This window comes from Micromesistius poutassou, assembly GCF_964030765.1.
Source record: "Micromesistius poutassou genome assembly, chromosome: 2".
In the NCBI taxonomy this organism is placed as follows: Eukaryota; Metazoa; Chordata; class Actinopteri; order Gadiformes; family Gadidae; genus Micromesistius; species Micromesistius poutassou.
The window spans coordinates 21,045,551-21,064,711 of NC_140272.1; the positions used below are offsets into that span (position 1 = coordinate 21,045,551).

The 19,161-nt window shown below is 43.8% G+C and overlaps 1 protein-coding gene across 1 annotated transcript in view; it reads left to right on the forward strand.

Annotated features, from left to right (window-relative positions):
- LOC311339017 (dihydropyridine-sensitive L-type skeletal muscle calcium channel subunit alpha-1-like) overlaps positions 1-19,161 on the forward strand; it is a 58,945-nt gene that overhangs the window by 2,902 nt on the left and 36,882 nt on the right. The window contains exon 5 of the mRNA XM_084464369.1: positions 18,744-18,847. Coding sequence (XP_084320495.1) covers positions 18,744-18,847 — 104 coding nt within the window. The remainder of the gene's footprint in view (positions 1-18,743; positions 18,848-19,161) is intronic.

Here is a 19,161-nt window from a genome sequence, read left to right on the forward strand (position 1 = left end):
TCGTTGTGTTGATTGACTTGATCTCGTTATAGCCAAACTAGAAATAGAACCAAACTATTTAAATAGTTTTGCCTTAAAAAACAATGTTCATATTTATTTTGTGTTTATTACAGTCCATACAGAAACTACTTCATTGAGCAATGTTAACAGAGCAATGTTATTATCGGAAGTACGACACAAACTTAAAATAAGCTTGACATATAAAAACTTTCAAAAGTACAACTGACCTGACCATTGTGTCCTCATATCTTCTGTCCTTTGGGGAAGTCTCTTTGGGGAAGTAAAGTTAACAATAAACTTTTAATTATTTATTTTAAGTAATGTACATGCAAAAAATGTTATGAATAGTCGCTTTTTCGAATGCCAGTAACACTACAAGATAGTTGTTTTTTGTATTGTCAACAAATACACATATAATTCAGCACTATTTTCGACAGTGTGACTATAAGTCTTTAGGTGATGTGCCGCTAACAGCTGCTTTTGGCTGGTGGTCTGTGCGGAGGCTAACCTGTCAGCTGGGATCACAGTTATCCTAATCATCAATGTTTACTTGAAATTGAAATTAGGGTAACACTTTACAGTAAGGTACGCAAAAACGAGGGTAGTTACTGAGGAACGAATGAGTAATGAATGATGAATGACCAGGGCCCTAACTGGGGCCCTAAATGAGTTATTCATTACTACTACTACTGAGGAGTTACTGGTAAACAGACTAGGGGACTACTGTAGTCGTTACTGAGTAACGAATAAGGAACAACCAGGGCCCTAAGTGAGTTATTCAGTAACTACTGAGGAATTACTGGTAAACAGACTAGGGGATACTGTATTAATTAATCATTCTGTGAATTAGCAAACTGACCAATTGATAATGAAAGCAACTGAATTTTCCTGGGATTTCACAATTAGTTATTTCATTAACAGGGCACAGACAGGATGATTGTTATATTTTAATAAAGATATTCACAACACAATCCATACATTAATATTCACATTTAAGGTTTATTATGTGGCATTAGTAATGTTGAAGGCTTAAAAGCCATTGTCCACCGCTGCAGGGCACACTTTAAACCTGCCGCCCTTGGTTTCAAGCGCTGCTGAGGGCTGGCTTGGGTCCCACACTGGATCAACTGGTAGAGCTGGATCTGACTGATGATGAGTTGTTACTCATTTGCAAACCAACCCCAAACCAAGGCATATTAAAATGAAACATAAATAACGGCTTAACTTTCAAACAATGCATTTCTCACAAACAGGCACTGAACGCTGAACAAATCTGACATACAAAAGCTGTCTACATCAACAAAATTTGATAAAATAAACTAAACCATTTGATAAAACACATGACAGTGTTATGGCAAGTGACCAAAATGCAGACTGCTTCAACCTTTACAATTTGAATAAGTGGCGAATTTCATGCAGCAATCTGACTAGGGGAGCATCTTTGTGGTCATTCGCCCACCAATGAGTCCACTCGATGAATGAGAGATGGCTCTTAGTGTCCTCTCTGCGGTTTCCCGGCAGTCTCCACACCAGGGATTTGCAGGCTGACCAGGTACCTCCAAATCTCCCCTTCCATACTGTAATAAAGTAGTAGAAGACAAGAAAATAAACATCAGGACTGTCAATTAATGAACATTTCTAGAACATAAAAAAACATAAAACTCAAAGTTTATTTTTGTTTGCACGGTTAAGAAAGGATGCTGGTCCTCTGGCCATTGTGTTTGGTCATATTAAAAAGAACAAAAGGCATAGCCATAACTACAGTTAATAGGACGGGAAGGTACAGGCTCTGTTAGCTCCGGTTAGCGCTTTAGCATCGAGCTAGCGGAGCTTCTGTCATTCAAACAACTCTGACATGTAGTTTAAAACCTATAACACCCAACTTATTAAAATATCCGGATTTAATCAGGCTCTGTCCCATAAATACAGTTAATAGGACTGGAGGGGACAGGCTCTGTTAGCCCCGGTTAGCACGATGCTAAAGAGCAGCTCTACAGAGCAAGCTGTCTCATACAAGTTAGCAGCCGGTTATTAGTGATGGGTCGTTCGCGAACAAATCGACTCAAAGAGCCGGCTCTCTCGCTCCTGAACGCGAGCTGTTGTCTTTTTTGTTCTCCCGCGCTACGGGTGCTACATGCATTCATTCTACGCGTGCTATGCGTGTCACGGCGCATGCATGGCAGCCAGCAACCAATCACAAGAACAAGCAGCGAGGGGCGGGGGATTTCGATGCGCGATACACGTTGCCTGTGACTGACAGGAGGAAAAGATAAGAGAGACGAGTGCGAGCGTGTGAGTACAAGATGAATGAGACAAGGAAAATAAGCAGCATTTGGATGCATTTTGAACAGTGTGAGAACACAAAGGTCAACACGCGCGCACATGTCAAAATGAGAATCGGAATTACGGCATGGCACCATTATAAAAGGTATACAGTAAGCGGTAATATGAAGAGCCGTTTGGGAGCCGAAAGAGCCAGCTCTTGTTGGTGAGCCGTTCCAAGAGATCCGGCTCACTAAAAAGAGCCGAAATTCCCATCACTACCGGATATTCGGTTTTGATTTACCACACAATCTGATTCATCAACACAATTGCACTACATTACGGGTGTAGTATGTTGAGGACAGTTTAGGACATCATATCGAGAAAAATCACAATGACGTGTTCCAGCTGCTATCTGTTTTAGGGACCGTCTACGAATTACACCCATAGACTTTACCATGGAATTGATTCAGGAAAGAAATCAACTACTTAACTACTGATAACCGAATGATTCAAAAAGCTTAACTACTGGTGAACGAATGGTTCGCGAATGAGTAACAACTCATCAGTCAGATCCAGTTCTACCAGTCGATCCAGTGTGGGACCCAAGCCAGCCCTCAGCAGCGCTTGAAACCAAGGGCGGCAGGTTTAAAGTGTGCCCTGCAGCGGTGGACAATGGCTTTTAAGCCTTCAACATTACTAATGCCACATAATAAACCTTAAATGTGAATATTAATGTATGGATTGTGTGTATGTATTGTGAATATCTTTATTAAAATATAACAATCATCCCGTCTGTGCCCTGTTAATTGAATAACTAATTGTGAAATCCCAGGAAAATTTGTCAGTTTGCTAATTCACAGAATGATTAATTAATACAGTATCCCCTAGTCTGTTTACCAGTAACTCCTCAGTAGTTACTGAATAACTCACTTAGGGCCCTAGTTAGGGCCCCAGTCGTTCATCATTCGTTACTCAGTAACGACTACAGTAGTCCCCTAGTCTGTTTACTAGTAATTCCTCAGTAGTTACTGAATAACTGTCACGTAGGGCCCCAGTTAGGGTCCTGGTCGTTCATCATTCGTTCCTCAGTAACTACCCATGTTTTTGCGCACCTTATTGTAAAATGTTAGGTTTAGGTCAGCCTAAGTTTTATGGTCAGCCCCTGTTACATCCACGTTAAACTCTTGAATATAGATTAATTTAGTTGAACTTTCTCGACCAACTACACTTCCCCATCCAAGTTTACTACGTTCAATACCGTTATGTATTTGGTGATTCAGCTTTTTCTGGGTGGTTGTGTAATGAATCTCCCTTGACCTTTTGGGGAATTAAGTCAGTGACCCTTAAGTTAATAAATCCAGTGTTACTACGAAAATAGGCCTCAAGCCGGAGCTAAAAAAAAACTAAGCATGCAATGCAGCCATAACACGTCAGTGAGGCTCTGCTCAAGCTTATGTGAACAGCTGCATTGTTCACCATCAGTGCCAAATATAGGAGAGAACCAAATGCAGCAGCACATTGACAGGCAAGAAGTCTTTGTCTATGCAAAAGTTAAAACCTGAAGGCCAATTGATAAGTGCCAGAGGCTGCCAGGCCTTTTTCTGTTAAAAAAAAGGGGAGACGAGCAATCAGTACAGTTTGTTCATGCTATTGTTCTTTTCTTTGTTCTAATCTTTCTCAGATTACTAAAGAGATAAAGACATTAACAGGATGTCTAATAAAGGGGTTGTTGTTAAAGTTAAGAGCTACTAATTTGAGCGTAAGAGGTAACATGAGCAGAAGCTCATCAATGGAAATTAGTATCAAATCTAGTCAACTAGATTAATTATCGTATTCTCATTGTTTCAACCAATTATGTTGCTGGAGGCCGTGTGAATTAGGGGTGGGAGCTGCAGAACCCCCTGGTGGATGGTAGAGGACCTGCACATCACAATTATAAGTTTTTAAAGAAATAAAAAAGGGGTTAAGTTCATCAACCCTTTGGAATATTGCATTGCAAGCCTCATGTGAACACACTTCTTACAATCAGGCATACAACAGCACAAGAAAACAACACAATATCACATTTTGGATTTCTTAATGAACTATAAAATGCATTTCCGAAAGAAAATGAATGCAGAAAATGTGGTGAGTGCTGTAAGTGCAGTAGTTGTAGTTGACGATGACGCCGTTGGCAGAACAGTAATGGTAAACGGTAGTTTAACATTAGTAGACTAAATACACCCATAAGTGAAGTTATTGCAGAAATAGTAACTACTATTTAGAAAGAAGAAGAATTTGCACTAGAAGAGTTTCTTTGTGGGATTTCTTTTATTTTTTTTATTTTTCCCAGATATCCACTGAAGGGATCACCGTGATGGTGTCACATATTCTTTTTACGCTGGCGGGCCTCAATCAGACAGCATTTCAGCATAGATTCACAGAGAGATCGAAAGCCAGTGACAGAACTGTAGTCATTGCCTGTAGAAAATAAAATAATCTGAGAAAAAAAGTATTTCAATAAAAGTTTGAAGAAAGGAAAGGGAGGCTGTTTACGTTTGGTTGTAGTCTTTTCGCTCGGTTCTCCGTCTCAACAGTAGGGCTAGAACTGAACTAAAAGACTACAACCAAACGTAAAACAGCCCTCCTTTCCGTTTCCGGTCAACGAGCAATGAGTCTTCCAACAGAATTTCATTAATACACAGGATCAGATGTTATAATCCCTTGTGCCAAAATCCAAGGAAAACACATGTTCAGAAGCCCCTGCCCAAACCAACTTTATAAGCACGCTGGCCACTAAGCTACCAACCAATGGTGAAAAACACAAGACAAATGGCCCAACTAACAGCAGTATGCAGTATGCAGCATTTCATTGGGGTTATAAAGTGGGCACCCTCTTTCACAGATGTTTCGTTAAGTTAGGCCCACGACACCTCCTGAGGGCTTAACAATGAAACCAGTGTCCTGGAGTCACCCCCCTCTATGCTGCCACCATATTGCCACATTTAATGCATCTAAATACTCTCTTTACTGCATCGTACCCATAGCCCTACCCCTAACCCTGATCAAACAAACACGTTAGCATATTAGTCAGCTGGCTTACCTTAGCTTGCACCCCAGGAAGTATGTTTTCTCCTTACCCTGTTGGGAAAAATCGGTCTGTCTAGCTACTTGACCAGAGAAAATGAGACGGAGAGGTGATAAATGCTATCAGCACGAGGGCTTCGGATTTATTGAGTAAAATGGTGAAAGTAATACAGGTACATAAAGCGTGAGAGATCGAATATTTCTAAGTCCCTATCAGCGCTGAGGTCGTCTGGAGCTTCGCCTCCTTGGAAGTTCTGCTTCAGAAGAGTGGGAGATGATCTGTGTGGTATAGTCTTATGCTGTGTTTCTCCTCCTAACGAGGTGTGTGTGCTTAAGGTAGGTGTTTGTGTGTGTCTCTGAGCGCACATCTTGACCTTGAGTCTCTGGGCACTGATACAATTTATGAGTGCTCAGTGTTCCTTCTGACCAGGTGCGATGGGTTCCCAAGGAATATCTTGGGAGTTATGGGTGCTATGTTATCAGTAGACTGGCTCCAGGGTTTGCGAATGTGTGGTGCATTGTCTGAGTCTCTAGCATCTCTCCATGTTGGGACATCCGGCCTCCGGCTCAGGCCTTGACCTGAAGAATAGCTGGTTATGTGTGTGTTAGTTTAGAACACGGGTTAACTATATTCGTAATGTACGTATCATGTGGTGTGTTCATAATGTACATATCATGTGGTGTGCTCATTGGGCTGTTTTTTCCATCATATCCCCCTCAAGTCGCCGCCAGGCGACTTCACTTACAAGGGATACGAGGGGTTATGACCTCAGCGCATGACGCAGCAGTGTAGCACAGGCAAAAACACTAGAAAGGTGACAAAACCGATCATAAAAACAAACAACCTGTGAGCACGGGACACTAATAACTCGCCTGACCGGGTGTATGGGGAACCACATGGGAGAAACGCTACCCATGCTTCGGACATGAGTATGCCATACACACCCCTCCTAGGGGGTGGCATCCACCCCGGCCCCACAATGCGAGCATCCCGGCCGCACAACTACACAAAAGGAAAGGCAAAACCAAAATATGCGATTTAAGGGAGAAAAAACAACAATCAACATCAAAATCAACGCCAAACAACCTCAAAAAGCATCAAACAACAACAAAATGAACACAGAATAATAACATCCAACAACAACAAAACAAACAACAAACACACCAGAGAACAACAAACAACCACAAAACTGACTCCAAACCATCCCAAAAAACATCAAGCAACATCAAAATAAACAATAAACAATACACGAGCAGCGGGGAAATCCTTCATTAGCCCCTGCCAGGGAGTCACATGGGAGTATGGGCGGTACCACCCCCATACTAGTTTACGACCCGTTTATTCGATGTCCCGGCAGGGCGCTATCCCGGTGAACATAAGCAATACAGCGGGGAACCTTATAACAAGTCAAATTAATCCCTAACAAAACATCATCTCTACATGTGTGTGGCTAAGTGCGGTGCAGGATAAAAACGAATCATCAAATAATCTCAAAAGGCATGGTGAACACCAAGACTAACATGGCCGCAGAAAAATGGCGGTCCCCCTCAGCCCGTCGTTAGGCGACTAATACTAAGACTAACATGACCGCAGAAAAATGGCGATCCCCCTCAGCCCGTCATTAGGCGACTAAACTCAGTAGGGATACGAGGGGTATAATGGCTGATGGATAATAATAAGCAAACACACGCATGGGATAACATACAGGGTAGGCCCTCATTCAGTGGGATGGCGACATAAACAATAACATTCGAGTTCCCGTCGTACCCGACAGACGTCGGGAAAAAAAAAAATAATAATAATAAAAAATCCGGACCTATAGTCAAAGGCACAGACACGGGCATAGATATGGGAGCGGCTAAAAATAGTGAAGCGTACAAAAGCAAATACAGCCAGGGGAGCCCTCAAGCCCTAAGGGAACGGGCCAGGCCCCTGGTATTGGAACGCAGATCCCTGGTCCGAGCGGCGTGGGTGCATCAGGTGGGAGGAGGGGGGACGTCGTAGACGGGGACGGGGAATGGGGCCACCCTCCTGGAGAGGTTACTAGCACTTCACAGGCAGAGTGGGGGGGGGGGGGGGGGGGGGGGGGGGGGGGGGCGGGTTGGGAGCAGTCGAAGGTGGAAACAGGAAGCCGGGGCCGTGTTTCCGGGGAGACCACCAGCACATCACAGGAAGATGTCCGGTCCGGCAGGGACGTAGTCGACGGCGGGGATGGGGGGCAGGTAGGGGTTGTCATAATCTAAGCCAAAGCTCACAGGCACTAGTTGGTCTTCTTGACCGTCCTGGGGAAGCTGGACAGGCAGGTCCAGTAGGGGCATGAGGGGGGGCTGCGTCGGAGTAGGGAGGGGGCTGTTGTTTCTCCTGCTGTAGGGGATGGTGTGGCGGGCGCGGCGGGGGCCTTCCTGAAATTTATCTTTAACAAAGTCATCGTGTCCGCGCCAGCATGAAATACACCGAATACAAAATAGGCAGTAAGAAATCGAGATTATGAAATTAAAGCAAAAACGCTTAAGGAAATCTAAATTAAAAAAAAATAATAATAAAAATAATAATAATAATAATAATAATATATATATATATTTTTTTTTTTTCTTCTTGTCATTAAAACCGAAAGTCAAAGTAATTAAAATCAAAAGATAAATCAAGTCAAAGTAATTAAATCTGAAAGATAAACCAAAGCAAATCAATTCCTCCTAGCGGCCTGGTAGGGCCGCTAAATCGCAACAACAAACATACAAACAAACAGCAAAATATGAGGCTATATATGTCATAAATATTGCAAATCAAATCAATCCCCAATAAATCTTTTGTCTTTTCATGTGTATGGTTAAGTGTTGTGTAAGTGTGTGTTGATACAACAAAACAAATCAAAGCAAAATCAAATCCTGGCTCGGCTGGTCGGCTCCGGGCGTCTCTGCATCTGGCTCCCCCTCACGCTCTGGAACTCGTGTTTCTATTGTTGGAATATAAACTTATGTACAGCAGTTAGTGGACAAACATATTTTCTTAATCCTATTACTTATTGCTCTAATGGAGGTCCCGTATGGGGCCTTGAATAATAGGTGAAGGCTTGGGTTGACCCGTAAGCATTTCATGCAGGGTTAGATGCATCAATCTAGTAGCATGCGTGTGATAACTCATTAGTGCTAGTGGTAGTGCATCTACACAAGTCAAGTGTGATTACAGCATCCACACTTTGCTCTAATTTCTCACTACTTCCCTCCTTGCTTATTAACTGATAAGCAAACCCGAAAACGTCATTAGTGCAACCAACCTTGAAGCCCCTAACCTTAACAACCTTTAAATAAAACCAATCTGGTGGGAAGGGAAATCAAAGCCAGTATATCCAAAACCAAAGGCCGATATTGGTGGGTTTACCATCAGCCGCCGTAAAACCACACTGTTCCCGAAATGAACAAAGTCATGCACTAAACCGAAAACGTAACTTGAGTTATATACCATTTTATAAACGACAAGGTGACATGTCCACCACTTCAGCTGCCTGAGCCAACATATCTGACTCCTGTTCCTCCTCCACCTTTCACCCCACCCGGCTCTTCCTATGATGGTTGCAGCTCGTCACTTCACGATCAAGTGAGTCAATGCTCACAGTGACTCTGCCAAGTAATCGTGACTGTGCCTGCCTTAGGTTGTCCCGGGGTTTCAAGGTGGGATCTTACCCGTCGTTGGCTAACCAGCCTTCCATACTGGCTTACTGCAGGATGTCGTGCCTGGGATACAATCAATTTCCACCCATCAGGTGGAATAGATCGCAAAGTGGAGGGATGGAGACAGAGTCCTCAGGCCCAGCTACTCATGCAGCCAAGTGTGTGTATAATGGAGACACATCAGGGCGGTTACCCTGTGTGTGTGTGTGTAAGTGGGCGGATGACGGAGCCAATCAGAAAGTAACTTTCTGTTGGAGTGAGGAGGAAAATACTATTGAATGTTAACATGTTATGAAAGCGTAACAGCAGTAGTAGTGGCATCTGAAAGGTAAACCCATTACTTCCGAATGAAAATTGAGAACCTAGCTTGTACATTAGATCCCTTCCCAGCAGATGTAGTATTAACCCATCCAATCCATAATCCATCTAATTGTCCTACTTGTACATTATTATTTTGTATGACTGATATGTATTCCCCTTTAGCCATAATGTGAATATCAGAACATCTTTTACAATTTAGTTGACACAAATGTAATTGTGATTAGTTATAGTAAAGACCATTACCTTATTAACTCTATTGTTTCATCTGAAATATGCTTTCAGAACCACCTTGTGTGTTCCAACACTCTGTGCAGGGGCGTAACCTCCCTTATCTCAGTGGCCCTGATGAGGCCTACTACCCGGCCTTTCTCTGTCTAGATTATATGATCAATTTTAATATAATGTCTATTATTACCGCAATCCCTCAGGGATTTAAAATTAAAAAAATAATAATTATTATTATTTGTGCTGTCTTTTTGGTACTTAAACCTTTTCAGGTCTGTTGAACTGTGCATTAACCCCGCAGTCCCCGAGTCCTTTTAGGGCGGGTCCTTCTGCTCAGATTGGTGAGAGAGGATTTTCCCTGAACTCTTAAAAAGAGTCCCCAGCGCTGGTTGACCCCTGGACTTCTGTGGACGAGCGGTGTGCATGCTATGGACAACTTTAAATGCTAATTGTTCCTGTTATGGAGTCTAGATAATAACCTCTAAATCTCTCTGCCTGTCTCCCTGTGACTCCCTCACAGGCTGCATTCCCCTCTTATCTCTACTGTCCTTGCTGCTGACTACAAATTTGTCAAATGGGAAAACTTCAAATATGGCGGACAGGGACTACAACTCTATGAAATGAGAGAACTACAAATATGGCGGGCGGGGACTACCTTTTTTAGGCATAGGGTCAGTTCCCACACACTCTCTGTCTCTCTCTCCTCAACAACACACACACTCATTGACGCACACACAACCTCTTTTTCTCCTTCTCGAGCTGTCTTTTGCGCAAACGCACACTCAAACACCCGTTAACGCCTACATGCTGACACACGCGTACGCACTGGCGTCCACACTCACCCAAATGCACACTGTCGTCCCCTGTCATGCACGTACACTCAGACGCGCGCTTGCTTGACACACGCACACACACACACACACACACACCCACACACGCACTCGCTCTCAGTCTCTCCTATACACGCTCACATATTCTCACGTCTCTCGGTCTCTGGAGTGAGAGAACTCAAAAAACGGCGGCCGGGGAACAACGAGCTCTTTTGGGCTTGTCTTAACATACGAGGGCGGAGGAGAGGTGTAAGAGTCGCCCTTTTATTTATTTATTTATTTATTTTATTTTATTTTTTCAACTTGGGAGAAGTGGGGAGAAAAGGGGTTGGGTAAAAGGGAAACAACATATCCAAGAAACGTTAGTTAACATAGTCAGGACTGATATTATAATAGGCAAGCAACACAATCAAGGGACATCACTCAACTTTATCGATTAACTCATAATAGGCGCACAACACGGCCAAGGGACGTGATTCAACGGGGGTAAAAGGAAACACCACATCCAAGAAACGTTATTTAACACAGACAGATCTTATGCTATAATAAGTATGCAACACAATCAAGGGACGTCAGTCAACTTTATCGATTAACTCATAATAGGCATACAACACGGCCAAGGGACGTGATTCAACATTCTTGATTAACTCATAACATGTATACTATACGGCCAAGGGACGTCGTTCAACATTATTAATTATCGATTTGCCCATTCCGACAGAACCAGGAGCCGTTCCGAGCAACACCACAAAGAGGCATCGTCTATTATCATCAATTCATTTGTCTCAACGGAACACCCCGTGAGTCAAAGCCGCGCAGCAAAGAGGCATTATCCATTCTTATCAATACATTTGTCTCAACGGAACATGCCGTGAGTCAAAACAACGCAGCAAAGAGGCATTATCTATTTTTATCAATACATTTGTCTCAACGGAACATGCCGTGAGTCAAAGCAACGCAGCAAAGAGGCATTATTTTATCAGTATCAGTTCATTCATCTCAACGGAACAAGCCGTAGGTTAAAGCAGCATCGCAAAGAGGTAGTATTTATTAATATCAGTTCATTTATTTATCTCTTTTATTCTCTAATTGGGTGAGGATAGTGCGCACCGCACGCACACCATTCTCGCGCGCCCGCTCGCTCTCAGTCTCTCCCAGGCACACACACACCGCCTCTCAGTCTCTTTCTTTCTCTCTCTCTCTCGCCCACCGGCTCTCAGTCTCTCCCAGGCACACTCACACACCGGCTCTCGGTCTCTTTCTCTCCCTAATCTGTCCTTAATCTGCGTCAACCCATGTGTTTCGTCCGTCCGTCCCCGCATATGCAATGAATATATATATGGCCAAACTAAACATCATTTACTTCATTACCTCGGCGGTCGGCGGTATTGTATCACCCAGCTCCGACTTAATTACAGGCCGAGGCTTCATTTCATTTCACTTCATTTCATTATACTTCATTACCTCGGCGGTCGGCGGTATTGTATCACCCAGCTCCGACTTAATTACAGGCCGAGGCTTCATTTCATTTCACTTCATTTCATTATACTTCATTACCTCGGCGGTCGGCGGTATTGTATCACCCAGCTCCGACTTAATTACAGGCCGAGGCTTCATTTCATTTCACTTCATTACATTATTCTTCATTACCTCGGCGGTCGGCGGTCTTGTATCACCCAGCTCCGACTTAATTACAGGCCGAGGCTTCATTTCATTTCATTTCATTTCATTATTCTTCATTACCTCGGCGGTCGGCGGTCTTGTATCACCCAGCTCCGACTTAATTACAGGCCGAGGCTTCATTTCATTTCATTTCATTTCATTATTCTTCATTACCTCGGCGGTCGGCGGTCTTGTATCACCCAGCTCCGACTTAATTACAGGCCGAGGCTTCATTTCATTTCACTTCATTTCATTATTCTTCATTACCTCGGCGGTCGGCGGTCTTGTATCACCCAGCTCCGACTTAATTACAGGCCGAGGCTTCACTACAGCGATAATATTCGATATGCCACGCATTTAAGGTCAATCGGGTTCTACAGGTTAACAAGGGGTTACAGTGGGACTCATCCCCGCGGGACGCCCCGTAGCAGATCGTTCTTACAGTCTCATCTCCTAATGTGGTTCCTATATACCTATGCAGAGTTCGAATTTTATCAACAGGTTCTGCCTACCTTTTGTTGGGCCCGAGATGAGACTGCAGGAATCGGTCCGGCGCTCCGGGGGCCCGGGGCGTGCTTCTCTCCGTCCTCTGTGGTTTTCCCAGTTGCGGTTCAATTCGGAAAAAATCACGTCGGGGTCACCAATTTGTTGGGAAAAATCGGTCTGTCTAGCTACTTGACCAGAGAAAATGAGACGGAGAGGTGATAAATGCTATCAGCACGAGGGCTTCGGATTTATTGAGTAAAATGGTGAAAGTAATACAGGTACATAAAGCGTGAGAGATCGAATATTTCTAAGTCCCTATCAGCGCTGAGGTCGTCTGGAGCTTCGCCTCCTTGGAAGTTCTGCTTCAGAAGAGTGGGAGATGATCTGTGTGGTATAGTCTTATGCTGTGTTTCTCCTCCTAACGAGGTGTGTGTGCTTAAGGTAGGTGTTTGTGTGTGTCTCTGAGCGCACATCTTGACCTTGAGTCTCTGGGCACTGATACAATTTATGAGTGCTCAGTGTTCCTTCTGACCAGGTGCGATGGGTTCCCAAGGAATATCTTGGGAGTTATGGGTGCTATGTTATCAGTAGACTGGCTCCAGGGTTTGCGAATGTGTGGTGCATTGTCTGAGTCTCTAGCATCTCTCCATGTTGGGACATCCGGCCTCCGGCTCAGGCCTTGACCTGAAGAATAGCTGGTTATGTGTGTGTTAGTTTAGAACACGGGTTAACTATATTCGTAATGTACGTATCATGTGGTGTGTTCATAATGTACATATCATGTGGTGTGCTCATTGGGCTGTTTTTTCCATCAACCCACAGCCATTTACTTGCTCATTCTGCTGCCAAGGACATGTTACTAACCGCCTGCCTCAGACTTCGTCCACAAATGCCCAGTTCAGACAGCAAGCTTGTAGCAGATCTAGCCACGAACCCCCGCGCGCCGATTTCAATAGGCCTTAGTCGCGTACTCCAAGTCTGACCACATTAGCATATCCGGTCTTAGCCTAGTGCTAACAATGTGTGGAGGCACAACAATCTGCTGAATAAGATCCGCCTTCATTTCCCAGGCTCCTCCATTACTTAGCTGCCTGTCTCTGTGCCTGCCTCTAAGTGGGCTAGCCTTTTCCCCCTGACGCACAAAGTTAATTTGCCTACCCTCTTTACTAGCGGCTTATGAATTAACTTCTCTCTGTTTATCATCAACAGCCTCTGCCAAACATTTCAATACCTGGTTGTGACACCACGTATACCACCCCTGGGAGAGACTGACATCCTGATAGGATATGGCGGAGGCTGCACACACAGGAACATAGTGTGCATGTCTCATCCTCACCAAACCATTGATTTAAGTTCTGGGGAGATGGGAGCATATCATATGTAGCACCTATCATGAATCTGATCCTGCTAGCCTCCATCCTCCATAGATTTCTCCATTTTATCTTCTTCTCCACTCCCTTCCAGTTCACCCACTGCCCTTGTTTTGCCTGCGACACTGCCTTAGTACATCTTACAGTCTCCTCCTGTCTATGTATTTCCTCCACTACTATTTTCCTCTTTTCTCCTGCAGAAGCCACAAGGGTTTACCTGCGTCCCTCCCTAAGCCCCCCTGCCCATGCTGAACATGGCCCATGATAGCCATATGCCTAAGTGTCGATTGAGCTTGCTGAACCACTTGTTTTGGTTTCCATTTCCTCCCTGCGTTAACTGTGGGTGCAACCCTCCTCACCACTGGGTCCTTGGACTGAGTAAGAGTAATTTCAAGTCTAACCTTAGCACATTTAAATTCTTCTGTCAGACTAGATATTGGCAACTCTACAATGCCCTTCCCATACAAGGCTACGCTGCTTAGGCAGCGTGGGACTCCAAGCCATTTTCTGACAAAAGAGTTGATAATTTTTTTCATCCTTTCTACCTTTGACAGAGGAACTTCATAAACTGTCAATGGCCACATTAGCCGAGGCAATAAACCAAACTGCAGACACCACAACTTAAGCTTACCTGGCAGCCCTGACTTGTCTATTTTTGCAATACCTCGTCTAGTTTCCTGTCTCAATTCTTCAACCTGTGACTCATCACTAAGTCTTGCATCATACCACCTTCGTAGACTCTTCACTGGCTTCTCCAGAACTTTAGGCATCACCTCTTCATTTATAGCAAACTTCTTATCTACTACCTTCCCTTTAACGATTGAGCGACTCTGAAGCAGACCTTCCCTTCAACATTCAGTAGACTAATTGGTCTAAACTGATTAATCTCCACTGAGTCCCTCTCTTTGGGAATAAATATTCCCCCAGCCCTACGCCATGCCTTGGGAATACTAGTATTAGTTTCCATAAGAATCTTAAAACATCCGGCTCGCTCTTATACAATCGGTAGGGCACTCCATTAGGTCCGGGGGCTGAAGAGGCCTTTGCACGTTTTATTACTTCTTGCACCTCTTTCCACCTTGGTTGGCTATTGTCGCACTGACTACTTAATTCACCAATAGGTGGGATATCAGCGGGAAGCACCATCTCTCTGAACCTCTCCCTGTCTTTGTGCACTCCCTCCAAGTACTCCACTAGCTTCTGCTTAGGTTCCATGAGGCTACCACTCTTCTGCCTATCAAATAATGACTTAACAAATTTAAATGGATCTTTATAAAATGCTACTCTATCTCGTGATTTCTTCTTCCTATTTTTCCTAATACTTGCTCTTCTTAGCACTGCCAACTGCTCCCTCACATCTGCCTGTAGACAATCAATACCTTCCTTATCATCTGTACCTTTTCTCCACTGCTTCTTAAGGCCCTGAGCAGCTTGCGGCCACGGTACCATGCTCTAGTGTTTACAATGGAACACTGAACACTCCGGGTGCTCCGGCGGAGCAGAGTCCTGGAGCTCTATATCTAAATAATATCATATTATATTTAGATATCTATATAATATAATATATATTATCATGGTCAAAAGCTGTTTGCGCCTCTGGATGATATTATGAATCTCAAACAACTGCGTCAGGTTCTCAGACGCCTCTGGTTTTCCACTTCCACATCAATATTAAGTACAGACTGAACCGCGAAATGGAGGAGAAGGGGATTGTTGCCCGTGATTGTTGCCCAGGGTTGTCTGTGTCGGGTTGGTTGAGAAGGAATTGGGAACCGCGACATGGAGGAGAAAAGGATTGTTGCCCAGGATTGTCCGTCGGAGCCCCGCTGCCCGCCCAGCCCCGCTGCCATGGCAGCGGTCCGTCGGAGCCCTGCTGGCCGCCCCCGGGGCTGCCCGCTGCTCCGACGGACAATCCGGGGCAACAATCCTTTTCTCCTCCATGTCGCGGTTCCCAATTCCTTCTCAACCAATCCGACGCAGTCTAGTCTTTTCACCAAATGGGAGCTTCATGCAAGCTTGCGTTATTGTGTTGCGTGTTATGCGCCATAACACCAACAGCAGAACGGTTATCCAAATAACAAAGAACACTTGCGTTACAGTGTGTGTATTCACACACACACGTGGCGCTCGCACGGTCCTAGCTCATTCTCTCATTGGCGGGCCAAATTCTCTGGGAGGGCCAAGCAGAGAAAGGAGAGGTAACCTGGTACCGTATGACATCATAGGGGACTGGAAGCCAAATCGAAGCGTTTCAGCAATCGTTTTTTCAAAGACGGAGTAAGATAGCCACTTCTCGGTTTACACCAAATGCAATTTTTAGCTACTGGGGGACCTTAGGGAAGCTAGGGGAACTCAACTTAATGTTAGAAAACCTCATAAAGTGAAATTTTCATGCCATGGGGCCTTTAAGAAGTAGCTATCAAAGCGGGTTCCCTGTGTTCCCTCTACCAAGCACTTAATTTTCGCTTGATGGATTCTCAGGCCCTTCAGAGTAGTAACCTTCTGCCAGCCACACACACACACCTGCAGCTTCTTCTCAGTTAAGTTTGAACTAGTGGCTTCCACCGACATGCTTTCCTTACTCATTGTCAAATTCATTCCAGGGTCAGTAACCGTGTCCATCACAGGTGAGTCATCTTCCGCCCCTGCTCTCACTGACTCTCACTAGGGATATTTTTCCATTATGTTGTGAATCAATGGGATTTATAAAATGCCAAATAAAACATGACAGAAACTGTATTTCGCTACGATACTTGATTTGGAACATCAACAAACACTACTAACCACTCGGTGAGTTGCACATTTCTGAAAATGAAAGTTTAGAGTTGTTTTAAGGAAAGGTTTGTGCATGCCCTTACCCAGCCATTAGAAGCAGGCAGGGGCGATTCTAAATGAGCCAAATACCCGAGACAGGACTAATAGTCAAAATGTCGGTGTCAACCACTCTATTTCATCCTAGACAACCCAGAAAGGGGGCTCAATGTTCAAAATACCGGAATTGTCCTTTAACCAATCACATCGGTCTGTTTTACTGACCGGTACAGCAAGAGTCTAATCTATTGGTTAGCTCCGCTGGTGAGTAGCATCCAGCTGGTGCCCCGGAGCTGAACACTGTGGTGTGGTAACGCACTGTGGTGTGGCTTTTTCCGACGTTTTGGGAACATTTTCGTGAGACGTATCCGGGTTAATTGCGCTTTACTTAGGCTGTTGTTTAAGGTGGGGTACTTTATAATTCTCCCATTGCATTTAATTGACCACACAATGGCTCTGTAGAGAGGGGTGCTGCTAGATGATGAAAGGCCACTCAGCCCTACCAGCTTTCCACAGGCTGGGCCAAAGTTTAAACAAAACTTCGGCACATAAGGCCAAATATGGCAACAGGTAGAAACACCTAAAACAGCAACACAAGTGAACAATGGCCACAGTGGCAACAAATAAAGCACAAAACACAGCAAACAGCAGGGACACAAATCAGAGCTTGATGGCGCATCAGAGACGCCAGGTGGAACTGACGAGGCCTTGCCGGTGGCCTGGCCCTCGTTGGTTAGCCTCCACCAATAGATCCAGCTGGACTCCAGAACAGCCATATTTGTAATCCTACAATAAAGGACAGGAAACCAGGGGCCTCTACGAATAGTCTTTTTTGCATAGGAAATTTCCTTTCCTAAGGAGATGACCTGGAAGTACTTGGAGGAAAGGTGGTTCGAATTCTCAAAATTCTTAGGAAAGGAGCCTTGATGCATCCTTTAACCCTCCTTTAGCATAGGTTACTCCTGACCAACCTTTACGAAAGGAAAGGAGATAAACAGGCCACCGACGAAGTTTGCCGACTCTACTCAAAGACGCATAAGAGACACGGTAAAACAGAAGAAGAGAAGAGAAGAAAATACAATTTATAATAATGGATACCAATTCCAAACATATTATTTGAATCAAAATAATTTGATTTATTGCTGGTTAGTAAGAACACAATATACACCATAAGAAAATAAAATGCTGACTTCACATTTAAGAAAGACTACTGAGGGCAGTTAATTTCAACATCAACATAAGTTGAGCCTCTTTTTTTTTCCCACATATGAATTGGGATTCAAGTGGCCTCAAATATTCCTGTTGGGCAAATCCGACCTAAGTGATTCTCACTGTTGGCGATAACCTGATTGAAATCAATACGAGAAGAATGCATGGATCAAAAGAGCGCTTGTTGTAGTCCCATCTTCGGAAAATAGTAATTCCACGCTAGAGATGCTAGAGGTCAGAAATACCCGCCGTCGTGGAATGATGTAGGTTAGGAAAAGTGGAGTCGAATTCATTTTAAACAGTGCAGTCTTTTCCTATGTCGAAAGGAAGCACCTTTCCATCTCTCCTTGATCCGATGACGTTTTCCACTAAGGTTAAGGAAAGGAGTCATAAAGGTTAGGAAATTTGACTATTCATAGAAAATCAAAACCCCACAAATACATAGGAATGTAACAATTATGTTTGGAAAGAGGTTCAGACAGGCCAACATTTGTAGATAACACTCTAGTTTAATACAAAGCAATGTCTTTCTATGTCTTTAATGAGTTATTTGAATGAATGGAACCATGAATTGTGCATAATTATGTTTAATCTATTTAGTTAAAGACACGCTGATTGAGTGATTCTAAATATTACAAAAACAAATGCTCTGATGGCATGGCAAATGGTTATGGCAAAAAATCTTTTCTGCAGCATCCGTCATCCGTCATTCGTCATCAACGACCTTGAATAATTCCTAATTTGAATTTAACAACCTCTAGAAGTATGTCTTGATTAAGAGAGGGAAAATTAAATTAAATTATTTTTTTGTGTGTTTTTTTCTTCTTAGGTAAACGATGCCATCGGGATGGAGTGGTCGTGGATTTATTTCACCACGTTGATCTTGGTCGGCTCCTATTTCGTACTCAACTTGGTTCTAGGAGTGCTTAGTGGGTAGGAACATCAATTGCATATAAAAAAAAATACTTTTCTTTATTTCAGCTTCACAAATTCCTCAGCACTTACATGTGTTCCCTGCCTGAAACTCCAGATGTTTTCCTCAACCACAATCTATCAGCCGTCGCTATTCCGTCTTGGCACAGTCTAGAAAGTGTGTTGTCATATACGGCCAGCCATGAGGCTAGAAAGGTGTTATAACATACCGGTACCTCAATTTAAGATATTCCTGTTGTTGCTACTATATTATTAATACTACTATTACCTCTACTATTAATTATAATACATAACAACACAGGAAGCAAGACAAC